Raw genomic sequence first — 14,635 nt, 5'->3', positions numbered from 1 at the left:
AATCTAAATGCTAAATATAAATCTAAATGTTAAATGTTAAATCTAAATGTTCTGGGTGAAACTAAATATTTAGCTAATATGCAAATTCACACTGCTGGTCACCGGAAGTACCAAAATAAAAGCTCGAGATGGTCAGACTGTGTTTATAGAATCAAATAACGAATTAAAACCAGCTTATCGGGGGAAATGAACACTTGAACATACAATAGCGTGATAATAACTACCTAAAATAACAAGAAACGTGTTTGGAGAAATTTTATTTGATGTGTACTTTGAGTACATGGTGGCACGTCTTGTTCTACTTGCTAAATATTGTTGTAATTCTAAAGCTGAAATTAATGTTCTGTGTTGGAAAAAAATAAAGTGAAAAATACAAAAAAACATTATATTCTGTGTTGGTACAAAATAAAAACGAAATAAATACACCACAGTGTCTCCATGGTGAAGGCATATATAACCTAATAATGATAGTTATACAAATAACCTAATTGTTATGCAGGCTGCAAAATCTGATGCAGAGGGGGAGGGAATATCACTTACTTGGCGGAGGTCTGCACTCTCTGAGTGCTTTTCTAGTTTTTCCACTGTATTCATATTTTGAGTAATGTCACTGCATTTCTATCAATGTCATGTTGAAATTGTAGATCATAAAATAGAATATCTAAATATTCAAGACAATATGAGATCAGAGACGTTAATCAAAGTCCTTTATTGAGAAGTAAGGACAATAATCAAGTTTAAATTTAAAAGTTTTTAAATATTATATATAATTTATAACTTCACACACCATCATTATTGGTTACAAATCAAAGCACAATTTAAATATTTGTTGCTGTTCATCTCACTGACCAGCATCCTTCTTTATAAACTACAGGATTTTTCAAGGCACATGTGTAACAAACAGTAATAGCACATTACAAAATCAGGATTAAAAGTGATTAAAATGAAAATATGCACAACAAGTTCTCATCCCAACTTGTCAAATACCACCACTATGTCAGTGGACCAAGTCAAAACATGATGCACTACTGTAAGTACCCTCAGTCAGTTTTGGATGTTCAAGGATGGCGTGTCAATTTATGCTTGTGACATGGATTGTGTCGTTTTAAAACACACTTCCCGTTTTCACAGGAAATGTTCTGTTCTGAGTCTTTTTCGGAAAAACTTACAGCGTACGTAAAACACTTAATTTTTGGTATATTTCCTTAAATTTAGGCAACAAAAACATTGCTGCATGCCAGGCAGGGGAAAAGGGCATTTTTGTGCCGTGTTTTCTTCCTCCCTGTTTTTCTTTCTCTCTCCCTCCACTGTTTTCTCTCCAGGTGCCAACAACCTGATTACTTCCCACTTAATGCAGAGTGCTGGTTGGTTATCTCAAGCTTGTAACCTGCCTGTCCTCAATAAAGGGAGTTCCGGCCTCTCCTTTTTGATCCTCTGCACTGGTTAGATTTGCAAATAGACATGGCTTGGCATTAAATATGTAGAGTTGTCGCTTACATCGTGTAACGTCACACGACATACATCACTGCATGCTACACATACTAGCACACTACATTGTTATTAAAATAACTCCACTGACTTTTGGTTTCACGCAGCAAACAAACAGGGTTCCGGGTGAAAGTCCAGACTTTCTTATTGTGTATACTATGGTAGTTGCCAGTTGGCCAGTGTGTTTTATACTGCCGCAAAGGGTGCCTATGTGCATTGGTGTCTGATACTGATGTCCACTGACAAAGCACCTGTATTTAATTAAGAGTTGGGAGTGGGCTGAAATGCCTTCAGTTCGTCCTTTTTCATTCTTCATGCTGCATCGAAATGACAATCAAGTATCAATCACAGCAAAAGATATTTTAAAGTAAAATATCAGTCACATCCTTCATATAAAGTGACAGTGATTCACTGCGTCACCAGTAAGGCTAATTTTTTTTCAGTTTCAGTCTTTGACTCTTTCTGTAAGGGACCAATATTCTCTCAACTTTTATATCAAAACAACTTTCTTTTTATTCATCTACGTTTTATATGCAAATCAAATACCAACCCAGATGTTTTGTTAATTAAAAACTGAAAATAATGAGCCTTAGCTGTCAGTCATTAGCAGCATTTAATGTACGACCTTGATGTTGCCATGGTGATTTACACACAAACACACAAACTGAGGTTGTGGCGTTCTGGTTCTACAGTTTTGGTGGAATCATTATCATTAGTCTTATGAGAGGCACTGGATTGTTAAAAATATCAATCAACTCAATGAAAACAATTTAAATAAGTTACATGTAGCTTCTTTTAAGTCATAGATACAGTACTTATTGTTCCAAAGTGCTAAAAACAGGTTAGTTCTTCCTTGTTTACACCAGAGTTCCACCATCAGGGTTTCTTTGGAAGATCGGGTAATCACTGCTTTCGTTTTCATCATCGTTGACCTGCCAGGAATTCAAATGATCACATGAATGCTACCACACCTAGAACTTTGCACACATGACCTGCCAACAATTTTTCCAGTCTAACGGTGGTATTAGAAGGGTGGGGTATAATAGAATACGTTGCCATCAATCTTAGCTGTCAACTTAAAGCTTATGAACCTATCAGTGGCTGACACATTAATTGGTCACTTGGCTTTGTCACTCAGGAGATGCATCTAATTAAGGAGAGACTGTACAGTATGTTCAGAACATGCACATTAAGACTGAATCACAGCGCCAACACTATCCAAGGGCTTTGAAATGACTGACCACTCTATTAAACAAAGGGGATATGAGTTGCCAAACGTGTTTATAGAATTCCTGGTGAAACCTGGTGATTTATTGTTGGGCATGAAGTGTGTTTTCCTGAGTTTCTCTGAGGTTATAGGTCTCAATACTGCTTTTTCATCTAATATTGATAATACTGTAAAATCTGTACTTTCACATAAATTTTTGACAAAGTATCTATTTTGGCATAACTGCTGTGATGCCACCCATTGGTTTGGGGACTCACATTTTGAGGCTTCGAGTCTAGCATTTTGGCCGTCGCTATCGTGTCTTTTTGGAGGCAGAAGTGAACATATTTGGGACTGTGGAGGAGTGAGGGGTGGATGTGACTCATAGACAGTGGTGAGGCCTTGCAGACAGCCTGTCACCCAAAACAGCCATGCCCTTAATCATGTGTAACATTAAGCCAAGAGTCAGCAACCTTTACTATCAAAAGAGCCATCTTTGACCAAATATAATTCAAAAGAATCTGCCCGGAGGTCCAAAACTTTTTGAGCCTTATGGTAACACTGCATATCAAATCTAAAGTAATCTAAAATGAGCATACAAACATATGTTTTACCATAAGATGAATCCTCTGCATTGGGCTATTTATGACTATTTGGTACTTTAACATTGGCGGTTAAAGCAAACATGCACTATCAAATTTTGTTTTTTCCTCTGAGTCTAGCCAGCACTGTTGAGGTCTGGCAAAATGTAGAGGAAAAGCAACAGGCTGTAGACGTATGATGCACATTTTAGTTTTTTTAACAAGCCTAGTGCATAGGTTACAGCAAGTAAGAAGTAAGTGAGACTGTCTTCAGGCCTACAACAGTGTTAAATAGAAATGAAAATATTACCAAAAAAAAAAAAAATCATTTTCATGTGATATCTTTAGTCAAAGCCACAGAGAGCCACTGGAGAGGGGCTAAAGAGCTGCATATGGCTCCAGAGCCGCAGGTTGTCTACCCCTGCTTTAAGTCTTCATTAAATATAAATGGGTGAATTATATAGTAATGCACCCCCTGTACAGTTGTCATGAAGGGGGGAAATTAGCTAAAGGGACCAAAACTGTTTTTTATACCAGAATGTAAACATATTTATTTCTGTTGTAAAGTGATGTGATGTTCGCGAACGAGCCAAGTCTTTGAACCGGCTCTTTGAAGTGAACGAGTGAACCGGCTCTTAAGAGTGAACGAGCCAATTCCTAATTTCTTTGTTTTTTGCTTTAATTTACTCTGTATACATTAATTTCAGACTATTTGATCCGGAACAAGTTGAGAGAGACTAGTTTGTGAGGGAGAAAGACAGTACAGCTGCTCACTCGTTCACTTCAAAGAGCCAGTTCAAAGACTCGGCTCGTTTGCCAACATCACATCACTAATTGACAGGCTTGTTGTTTATAAAGGGCGTTGCTATGGCTACACCAAACTTTATATCTGTGAAGTCTATTCTGGGTCCACGTTACAATATCCAGATCACGTGATGCAATAAATCAGCAATGCGATTCGTCGTTGAACCCATTAACACCCCCCCCCCCACACACACACACACACACACACACACAAANGCAATGCGATTCGTCGTTGAACCCATTAACACCCCCCCCCACACACACACACACACACACACACACAAACATGCACAGCAAAAACACAAAACAAACAAACAAAAAAAACGAACGGATGAACCGCATCTTTGAACCGGCTCTCACAAGTGAACGAGAAATCCCATCACTATAAAGTTGGGCATTGTATCATGGGGGTCTTTGAAGATTGACTGGCTTCTCAAACCAGCCCCAAGTGGCCATTAGAGGAACTGCAATTTTTGACACTTCCATATTGGCTTTATTTTTCAGCCTCGTAGGTTGCTGCTTGGTCTAAAGCCAGAGTTTTAGTTTTACTTGCATTTAACGCAACATAATTCCTTCAAATGATACAATAACAAGTTGGATTATATTTTTATGTTTGGTCCTGATTTGCTGAAGCCTTTACACTGTTGGTATTTTACAACTGTCTCTCGGTAATCAATAAATTTCATTTCACTTTGCCTTGCCCAAAAATTTCCTTCATTCCTTCATTATGGGACATTTTCAGTATACTGAAATGCATTTATTAAGTATGCTGTTTAAATACATCAAGTTTAAAGTCATCAATGGCAGTAGCAGCAGTAGTAACTGTAGAAGTAGAAGGAATAGTAGTATAGCTGTTGTATGTACCTCTATGAGTGGCTGTTGTTGTATTTGTTTTTCAGTTGGGGACTCTGTATCCAGGTAGGCCACATAATGGATCAGGGTGTTTATTCTGAAACAATATAACAAACAAACAAAAAAAAAGAACAGAACAAGAAAGTTAGAAAGGAATAACTGATCTTTATTTATCATAAACTTCAACCTCTGTTTTAAAAGAAGTCACTCCTTTGATTTGAGCTGACCTGTGGTACAGCATGGCCAAGAACTGGACTACCACCAGCAAGGCGAAGGCCAGGATGAACATGAAGCCCAGAGGGTCGATGAAGATATAGTCTCCGGTGAACTCCAGGTTGATGTCGAGTTCTGGCACCTGGATGAAGATGGGTGTGTCTGTGACCTGGAGAGTGAAGGTCGCTATGAGCCAGAAGGCATTGCAAATGAAGTAGACAAAGGTAATCTATGGAAAAAGGGGAAAAGATTAATTTTATATTGTTATTCATTTGACAGCATTAAACACCAAACAGCATAATCTTAACATATCACCAACATGAAGTTTAAAACATTACTCTGATAGTCACCTTGTTTCTCAGCTCCTTGAGGTTCTCAGCCATTTCTTTCTGTTTCTTTTTGTTCTCAGGAATAGGCTCCAGGTATCTGGCCATCAGCTCTCTGAAGAACTGATCCTCCTCCTGCAGAGAAATACAGAAAGTATTTTAAAAAAGTGCTACACCTCATGTGTGTATTATGCTGCTTCTTTCTGTATTTAATGGTGCATGCCAAAGTCCTCATGAGATAAGATTGTTTTTACTTCCCAAAAAACATCAAATATGGACAATAAACGTCATACATCACTTTCAATATATGTCATCTACAAAACAGAGCCTCCCAATTTGGCAGTCTATTCAAGCTGCAAAATCTTCCTAGCTCTTCCTTCCCCTTGTCAATGCCGCTGCTGCCCTGCATCAGTTCTGCTGCTTGCTCTTTCAGCCCCACCCCTACCCAGCATCCACATGCAACCTCCAGCTAAGTTTTAAATGAAATAAACATTTAAAACTTGAGTGTTCTGACCACCTGCAAAGATGTTAATGCAACATTCCACTTTGGCCTGTTTGCAGTGCTGGATTAAATATCACTAGATTAAAAACATTAAATATGGCCCAGACAATCACAGGGTGACAAAATTTAAGGGTGCCTTACTTTTGCAATGAATTTCTTGCCAATATGGCTGTTACCTTATTAACAAATGGACAGACGTGTGATTATACCCAATCTTTAGCGGTGGTAGTAAAGAGACACAAGTCCCTTTCAAGGAGGGAATGTTGTGCTGTTATTCCACCTCGCTGTTCTTTATCAAAGGTACAATCACTGAACGGGGGGGATGGAGTTGTCTTGCCTTTAAGCCAACAGCGAAGGTGGTAACAGCTCCAAATTAATGTCTGTGTAAAAGGGACAGCCAGCAGGACGGGACAATAGATGGGAGGGGTGTGACATTTTGACAACGTATAATGTGTGTCACCCACACATAACACAAAATTGTTCAGGGTATTTCTGCAGGAGATTTAAAAAGCAAAGAACTCAAAGAAGAAGAACAGCTGTCAAAAATGTCTGCAAACTGGGGAGACAATGAGGTCTGGAAGCTCCTGATCTTTTGACCATAGGATGAGAATAAATGATTGTTATTTTCATGTAATGCTATTGTTATTATTTATAAAGCACTGTTAACACATATGTTACATATACAGTTCATACTTGGGGCTGAGGATGTTGTGGTAAACATCACGCCCATAATGCCTCATTTGCTTGCACGATGCCAGGATGCTATCTAAAATCACTCACTGGGTGGCTAAGGCGGTGTAAAAAAGGGACCTTGTAGCTTTCATATAGCGCAATCTCTGTGTTAAAAGGGCTACAGTTTCAAATAGACAATTACACTGAGTGATAAATTGAGATATTCGCACCTCATTGAGGGTATCCTCCTGTAGACGCATGTCAGCAGACAAACTCTGCAGTTGTTCGACCCAATCTGGAGAAAAGAGGAAGATGGGAAAATAGTACACAACATGAACGCATGTGACTCATCAATTTTTACAACTTATTTTTGCTAAATTGCCTCATACGAGGACTTACTTTGGTTAGGGCAGGTGAATGCAGGCTCCTCTCGCCTTAAACAAAACAAGAAATATAAGAAACAAACCAGTTAGTTCATATAACTTGCACATTGCAAACTGACAGTGTAAATGTATCCTAAACATGCTGCATATACATACTTTTATTTTACTTTTCTCACCTCTGTTCCTCCACAGGCATGCTCACATCATCCACAATAGTGTTCTGGGGTTGAGGTTCAGGCTCCATTGCCTCCATGCTCAAATTCTCCTGGCTGTGGATGCGTTCTTGATCTTCACTGTCTCTACAGCAGAGTTTTCTACAGCATTTGGCCCGTGAGAAAAACTGTATAAAGGCGCTTTTGGCTGCAAGAGTAACAGTCAGTATCAGCTCAAGTCAAACATACAGTGAAGCAGCTTTTAAAAAATAATGGCCTTCGTCCAAACCTTTAGTACTGACAGTGCAACCATGTAATGGTTGTGTAACATAGATGTAATAAAACATGTAATGGTCATTTTTTGCCTATTTTAGAACTCTTATCAACCAATCCCCTAAAACTTATGTAGTTTATCAAGAATTGACTTTAATTTGATGCTTTTTCTACTAAAATCAAGGTGAATAAATTTGATAAAGACATGATTAATGGTATTACACATGTATGAAAGTTTACTCAAACATGAAAAGAGTTATAACTGGCTATAATATTTGGGGGTTTTATTGCTTTGAAGGTTGATGTTTGCACAATATATATTCTAATCATTTTTCAGGTTACAACTACTATCTACCTTTTTGGGCTTTGGTTTGTGGAGTGGTGGCTGCAGATTTGGCGGCTCCAGAAGCAGGAGCTGTCTCCCTGGTGCCCCAGGACACGTTGTTCATGTTGACCATGGAGTAAATAGCCAGCAGCAGGTAGGCGCTGGGGATGCACAGAATATAAAGCAAGCCATAGATCACCAGGCCAATCTCCTGAGGATGCAAAAGTGCAGTAAAGAGGTAAAAGCTGGCAAGGGCGATGATGAAGAGACTGCTTGGATTCATGATGGTTTGGTCCCGCACCATGTTGCCTGATGGGAGAAAAACAGATGGAAAATGAGGCTTAGAAGGCAGGAGCCTTTAAGTGTGAACAGGCTTTGTTGACTATCATGTTTATGTACCTATTATGATAATCGCTGCTATCATCATGAGGAAGGCGTACAGGATGCTCATGACTGCTGCAATTTGAATCTGAGTGTCTGACTTGATCTTGAAGCTGATGCCAAGGAAGACAGCCGGAGGTATGATTGCCATGATCAGAGCACCACTGGGGTGAACGTCTAGCAGCACAGTCAAACTACCTGAATGATTGACAGAGACAAACAAAAGAACAGGTTTAACAACCACACCGTTAAAGGGATGGTTGAGATTTTTTTTAAGAGGGATTGTTTGAGGCACTTATTCATAGTTATTATATACATACAGTAGATGGTGATTGGCACACACCCAATTTGTAGAAGCAGGCAGGAGTACCATCACGGAAGCAAAGTAATTTACTGCTGTGGACAGGGGCAGCAGCAAAATGTATTCTGGCCAACTAAAAAAATCAACTTCAGTCCTTTGACAAAAAAGTAATTTTACCCCACAGAACACGGGAGTTGCTGAACATCCGCTGCCTCATTCAGTAAGTTTGTTTATGTTATTATAACTTATGTTGCTTCATCACAAAATAACACAAATCAAGGCAGCGGAAGACCAGCAACTTCAGTGTCCTGCAAAGTAAACTCACTAAAAAAGAGCGTACGGCACAGTGGTCTAGTGACTAGCACTGTCGCCATCACTGGTTCGATCCCAGGAGGGAGCCCTGAATATGAGTGTGAATGGTTGTCTGTCTCTATGTGATAGCCCTGCAATAGTCTGGCGACCTGTCCGGGGTGTTCCCTGCCTCTCGCCTGTCAGCTGGGATAGGCTCCAGCCCCCCCAACGACCCTCAAGAGAATAAGCAGCCACGGAAATGAATGTATGAGTGTAGATAATCACTTCAGCTCCCTGTTAGAAAGGGCTGTCTGATGGCAAGGTAAAGCAGTGAAAATATTCTGAACACAGCGTACACTTAAACTGATATTTTTTTAGTTGGCTAAAATACATTTTGTTGCTGACCCCTGTCCAAACCAGTACTGACATGGCTTAGCTTCCATGTCAGTGCTCCTGTCTGCTTCCCCAAACTGTGGGCATGACGACTACAATCTACTGTAGGTAATACCCTGACTATGGACATAAGCACCTCATACAACCCCACTTTGAAAAATCAGAACTATCCCTTTAAGTTATGATGCTCTAATTTACTTAACCACATCCATACATTAGCATTAACCTTTAATCACTATAGTGATAAATGCTAGAATTTCCATTTATCATAATGTCACTGAAATGATTGATTCAGATGTAGGTTATTAAATGATGACTTGATTTTAACTTTGTTTCATAACCAAATAAACTTCTGAACATTAATGAATGCATCATTTTTTTTTTTTTTTGGCAGAAAGAAAATGACATAACTCTAAAGCAAGCCTGACCTGCAATAATAAGGATGACAGTGGAAGGCGCCAGGATAGACGATGCCAAGTTGAAGAGCTGGTAGAACATGTAGGGTTTGGACATGGACGGGTTCCTCTTGGAAATCAGGTTGGTAGAGCCCAGCAAGTCCGCAATGTTGGCCATGGTGGATGGTCCCCATCGCCGACGCTGAAAATGGCAACAGTAGTGTGAAAGAAAAATGTCAGACAAGATGGCGGCATTATCAAGTTATTTGTAGCTTGCTGTAGTTTCAGTTGAACAACCAGCTTGTTTCTAGTTAGGTAAAAGAAGCCAGTGAATCATCACATTTTGTAGACTACCTGGGAAAAATATGCTCAAGTAGCCACATAGCCTTGACGTAACCCATTGGTTTGTAGATTCCAATTCTGAAGGATTGAGTTTGGCATTTCTGCCATCACCGTTTTTGAGCCAGAAGTGACCATATTTGGGTGAGAGAGTGGAGGTAACCTAACCTCAGCTAGCAGCTTGGGTAGCATGGTGCATTTACAGCTGTAGCTAACAGTAATAATGCAAATGCTAATTTTTGCTAGTGAACACATAATTAAAAATATTTGTACAAAATGTACTTACTGGAAAAACTGGACTCCTTAGAGGATCTTTTAGTATAACCAAACACTGACTTTTTTAGGCGACCAAAATGTAACAGTTAAATCGATGACCTTAAAACGAACTGAAATAGCAACGGATACAGCAACGCCTTTACTCTGTGAATCTGGGGTCACGCCTCGATTATATTACCTAACCACCCTTGACGCCATGGTAGCGACTTGTCAACGGACAGCACCCACCTGTCACCCAAAGCAGTCCCTAGATTATGCGTGACTTTAGGCCTTAATAAAATGTAAACGTGTGAGTTATATAACAATTCACTTCCTGTACAGTTGTGATGAACGATAAAAACTTAACTATAGAGACCAAATCATTTTTTGTTCTAGGCTGTATACATCTTTATTTCTGCTGTAAAGTTGTGCGTTGTATAGAGCTCAGCCTCACGTAGCCATTAGAGTGCAGTTTTTGATAATTTTGTGTTGGCTTCATTTTTCAGCCTGGGGGTTGCTGCTTGGTCAAGGTATATAAAACCACAATAAGCTAATTTTCTGAACTAACCTTTGCACAGTACCAAAACTATTTCTATTATTTCTCTTCCTGTAAAAAAAATATTTGCAATTACTACGGATAGGGCAAAAATATAAAATAAGCTGGCTATATATCTTGGTATTTTCATTTTCATTTTTGCATGAACTAACAACAAACACATGACAGAATCCATTTTATGCCATGTAAGTGTGATATGGACCCACATTAATTCATTCATTCAAAAAGGTGTGGAAAGCGATGTTTTATTGTTGCAGTCATTTAAGTAACTTAACCAGCTAAGTTATTTAAGGGCATCTTTTCAAAGTAATGACTGACATCCATTTTAATTTCATTTTACATCTTATTTCACATCTACATAATTGAGACAATATTAATCTTGTAGTTGCTGAAATAATTGTACTTGACCTTTTCATGTTGACATACACCTGGTAATTATCTCCTTAGTGATTATGACAGTACACAATAGAGCAAAGTTCTTTTAATAGCCAAAACTGGTTTGGCACTTGAATCTGGTCCAAAGAGTGTTGCACAAACAATTTTATTAACGTTTTTCACATGTTGGCAACATGTGCTGACCAGAGTTCAGCTGCTGACAAATCTGAGTGGCTCCTACCTGGTTGTAAAATTCTTTGAACTCCTCTGGGGCGTTGGTGTAGGCGTCAGAGGCCGCATTGTACTCCACTCTCCATCCCTGCTTCAGCAGCAGAGTGCACAGCCAGCGGTCCTCACCTGCAAGGACCATTAGAGATCAACAGTGTGAAATCTACCACAACACCATTAACTTTTATTTAAATCCACATTACTAAAGTTTTTATCAGGTAAACTACTTCTGGTTTTGGTGAGACTTTTATCTTTATCCATAATTTGTGCACAGCCAGTTGTAGTAGTACATCAGCTGACTGCTCCTTGGATTTTTCAAATACCTTGGTCAAACTGGATGTAGTGTCGAGCCGCTGAGGATTTGATGGTGTATTTCTTCATCACATTGTCGTCCATCAACGCTGCTGCTCTGAACAGACTGAAGCAGCCAGGGCTGCACAGCACGCAGCCAAACACATGCTCTGCTGCCTTGTGGAGCCAGTGGCCCACTGCATATTCAAACTTCTGGTACCACACCATGGGACCTGTCAGGGAAATACAAAGCTGTTACAGGTCTTTGTTTTGAAGAGCCTTCTACAAAATGTGTTAAAGTGAATTAGTTTAAAGTAGAAAGAGGATCAAAATACACCAAAAAAAAAAAAAACGCTAAAAAAGCTGCGATACCTACCCATCACTTTGTGGACAGATTGGTCATAAGCCAAATAACAGCAGTTTATTGGCAAAAAGGGGCAACACATGGATGCATGTGGCATGGTCTGGCATTGTAATGCATGAATTAGCTTTGGACATCTCTTACTTTAAAGGAGCTGTAAACAATATTCAGAGTGGGTCTATGATTTAGAGGTTGTTTGCATATGGCTCTCAACATGGACGTGGCTGAGCCAGCAGCTAGCAGTTAATGATGCTAAGAACATAATCAGTGTTAACCAGGGCTGGGAATTCCACAATTCCACCATCCCGTTATCAGTGGTTACAACCAAATCAGTGCAGTGCAGAACACCTGCAATGAGCTAGCTTGTGGGATACACACACAGGGACTTACAGGCACTAACATACATGTGCAGTCCGACCATCTACCACACATACGTCTATAGGCATTAGTAGGCGTAGACACTTCAGTCGCTTCTCTGTCAGCCCTGCTAAATATGTGCTAAATTTAGGCTCATATTTCTATAGTATTTTGCATGTCTTGATGGTGCTCTTTGTGGTTGGCTTGGACTGTGGGGGTCAAGTCACTCATCGGAAATCAACTCACCTGTCTGTAAATTCTCCTTCCTCTGACTTCTAGCTAGCTAAATGCTAGCTAGCCAGGTCAAGGTTTGAACAGTTAAATTATGCCAAAGCCAGAAACCATGGATTACCAGAACCATCCAAAAACATGGACAAATATAAGGCATCAACCTACAATGTCAGAAGATGCAAAAAATAACTAAATTACAGTGCACAAGTTAAAGGAGCTGACGGACTCTCATTTCACTGGAGTTGTAAATTGCATAATTCCATGTGACAAAGACTGATTGATAACAAAGAACAGAGAAACTCAGATTACAACAAAAACAAAGGTAGCGTGACTTCATTCTCTGCTCAGGGCATCCTTACTCCCTATATCTTTACATAGCATATAATGGTTTACTGCTGAATGAGTGCTCTGAATATTGTATAGAGCTCCTCTAACTTTACACTGTCAAGTACATTTTGTAGTTGCCTTTTAAAACCAAACAACATAAAACCCTCTAACATGCAGTTGACAATAGCATCCCGGCATTTAATCGTCTAACACCAACTATCGACCAAGATCAATTTTTGGCATAAATACATTTCAGGTCCTCAAATTCTTTCAAATGTTTGCTGATTGGTCTGGTTATTAATGATCCCTCTCCTTCTAGAGTGTTTGACCAACCTGATCCAGTGGGATGAATCCTGCCACACGCTGCCCCGACACGTGGGTACAGTTTCAAACGATCAATGAGCAGCATCACAGCAGCCGGCTGGAAATCTGTGTCACCATCTAAAGCCAGGAGGTAGGTGTTGTGCTTCTCTTTCTGAAGGAGCAGATGCAGTCAGAAGCATTAAGCTACTTTTCACATATTAATAAATAACTAGTCCATACCCATTGAGTGCACAGTTGCCCACGTACAGTTTTACATGGTGTGTGTTTGGGATACAGGTCATAGGAAATTGCAGATTAAATAGTCAACTGAACCCATTGAGGAGAGCAATGTATTCAGACAGAGTTTTAGTGAATTTGATAGTACGATTGCTTTATTGAAAGTACAGTAGTACCATTACCAATAGTGGGATAGTTAGTGGGCTAAAACTGTACATTAGTAGTTGAGGTAGCACGCTGAAAGGCTGATAGTTAAAGTGTTTATATGTTGTATTGACTTAAAAGTGGGCCGCACTGGTAGAATGACTGACTGACTGACTGACTGACTGACTGACTGACAGAATGACACACTGACAGTTTCTGTGATTATGTACAGCATACCATACCATGACTTAGTCATACCAAAAATTAGAAAAAAAAAAAAAACAACAACATTCGGCCACAGAGCATTTTTCTGTTGTCATAGCGCCACCCAGTTGCCAATTAGAGTTAAATTTCTCCAGTCACCTTGAGGCGNCTATATAACCGGAAGTTATGGGTTCTTGAGGCAAATTTGTTCCTCATGAGCAAAGTTTCATGTCTCTACGACATACGGGGCATGAGATATGCCCATTCAAAGTTTGCAATTTCAATCGGTTGCTATAGCGCCCCCTTTGGCCAATTGATGTAATATTGCTTCATTCCCATCCTCCCATGAGCCTCTATCACTGTGCCAAATGTCACATGGATTGACCAAGTCAGTGAGGAGAAAAACGTGGAACAGACACACCCACAGACAGACAGACAGACAGACAGACAGAGTTTTCGTCATTCATTATATAGTAAGATGATGTAATGTGTGCACTGGTTCATGTGTGTGCATCCACGTGTTTTCCCTAATCTCACCTGAAGCTCTTTTTTCAGCTCAACCTCGTCCTCTCCTTTCGTCCACCTTTTATAATACTTGGCTCCAACTTTCCAGCCCAGGAGAGAGTACAAGTACATAACCTGTAAAATATCAAATAGTAATCAGCAAGCAGACGCAGTAAAGGAATGGCAATGATCTTATATGATTTGACACTTTAAATGTTACAAACTATTTACACTGTGTTGCATCATTTTCCCCCACCTGAGACCATCTCTTCTTGTGACGTATGAGTTGCTTGTCCTTAAAGTGGACCACCAAACTGTTTCCATGAGGCATGGTGACCGCCAGACGCCCTCCGTACGGCGTCCTGATGACCTTCTGATCAGGGA

The 14,635-nt window shown here is 39.7% G+C and overlaps 1 protein-coding gene across 1 annotated transcript; it reads right to left on the bottom strand.

The window, feature by feature from the left end:
- Window positions 1–2,345: 2,345 nt before the first annotated feature.
- On the bottom strand, window positions 2,346–13,283 carry LOC126384252 (chitin synthase chs-1-like). The gene is made up of 13 exons (XM_050035213.1): window positions 13,193–13,283; window positions 11,616–11,816; window positions 11,306–11,421; window positions 9,573–9,741; window positions 8,178–8,357; window positions 7,809–8,087; window positions 7,205–7,388; window positions 7,045–7,079; window positions 6,876–6,940; window positions 5,496–5,606; window positions 5,160–5,374; window positions 4,945–5,029; window positions 2,346–2,420 (listed from the first exon to the last, which is right to left on the bottom strand). Exons 1-13 carry the CDS (start codon window positions 13,266–13,268, stop codon window positions 2,346–2,348), a joined length of 1,791 nt encoding a protein of 596 aa, XP_049891170.1. The 5' UTR covers window positions 13,269–13,283.
- Window positions 13,284–14,635: the final 1,352 nt, after the last annotated feature.

Source organism: Epinephelus moara, chromosome 22 (assembly GCF_006386435.1).
Source record: "Epinephelus moara isolate mb chromosome 22, YSFRI_EMoa_1.0, whole genome shotgun sequence".
Classification (NCBI taxonomy): Eukaryota; Metazoa; Chordata; class Actinopteri; order Perciformes; family Serranidae; genus Epinephelus; species Epinephelus moara.
This window is presented reverse-complemented; position numbering and strand designations above follow the sequence as displayed.

What these genes read in the sequence shown, in the direction of transcription:
- LOC126384252 (XM_050035213.1), bottom strand. Translation starts at nt 13,268, where the DNA reads ATGCTGCTCATTGATCGTTTGAAACTGTACCCACGTGTCGGGGCAGCG. An exon ending in CTACATCCAGTTTGACCAAG is followed by an intron (nt 11,422 to 11,615) that starts GTATTTGAAAAA and finishes TGGTCCTTGCAG; the next exon opens with GTGAGGACCGCTGGCTGTGC. An exon ending in ATGCCTGTGGAGGAACAGAG is followed by an intron (nt 7,080 to 7,204) that starts GTGAGAAAAGTA and finishes GTTTTGTTTAAG; the next exon opens with GCGAGAGGAGCCTGCATTCA.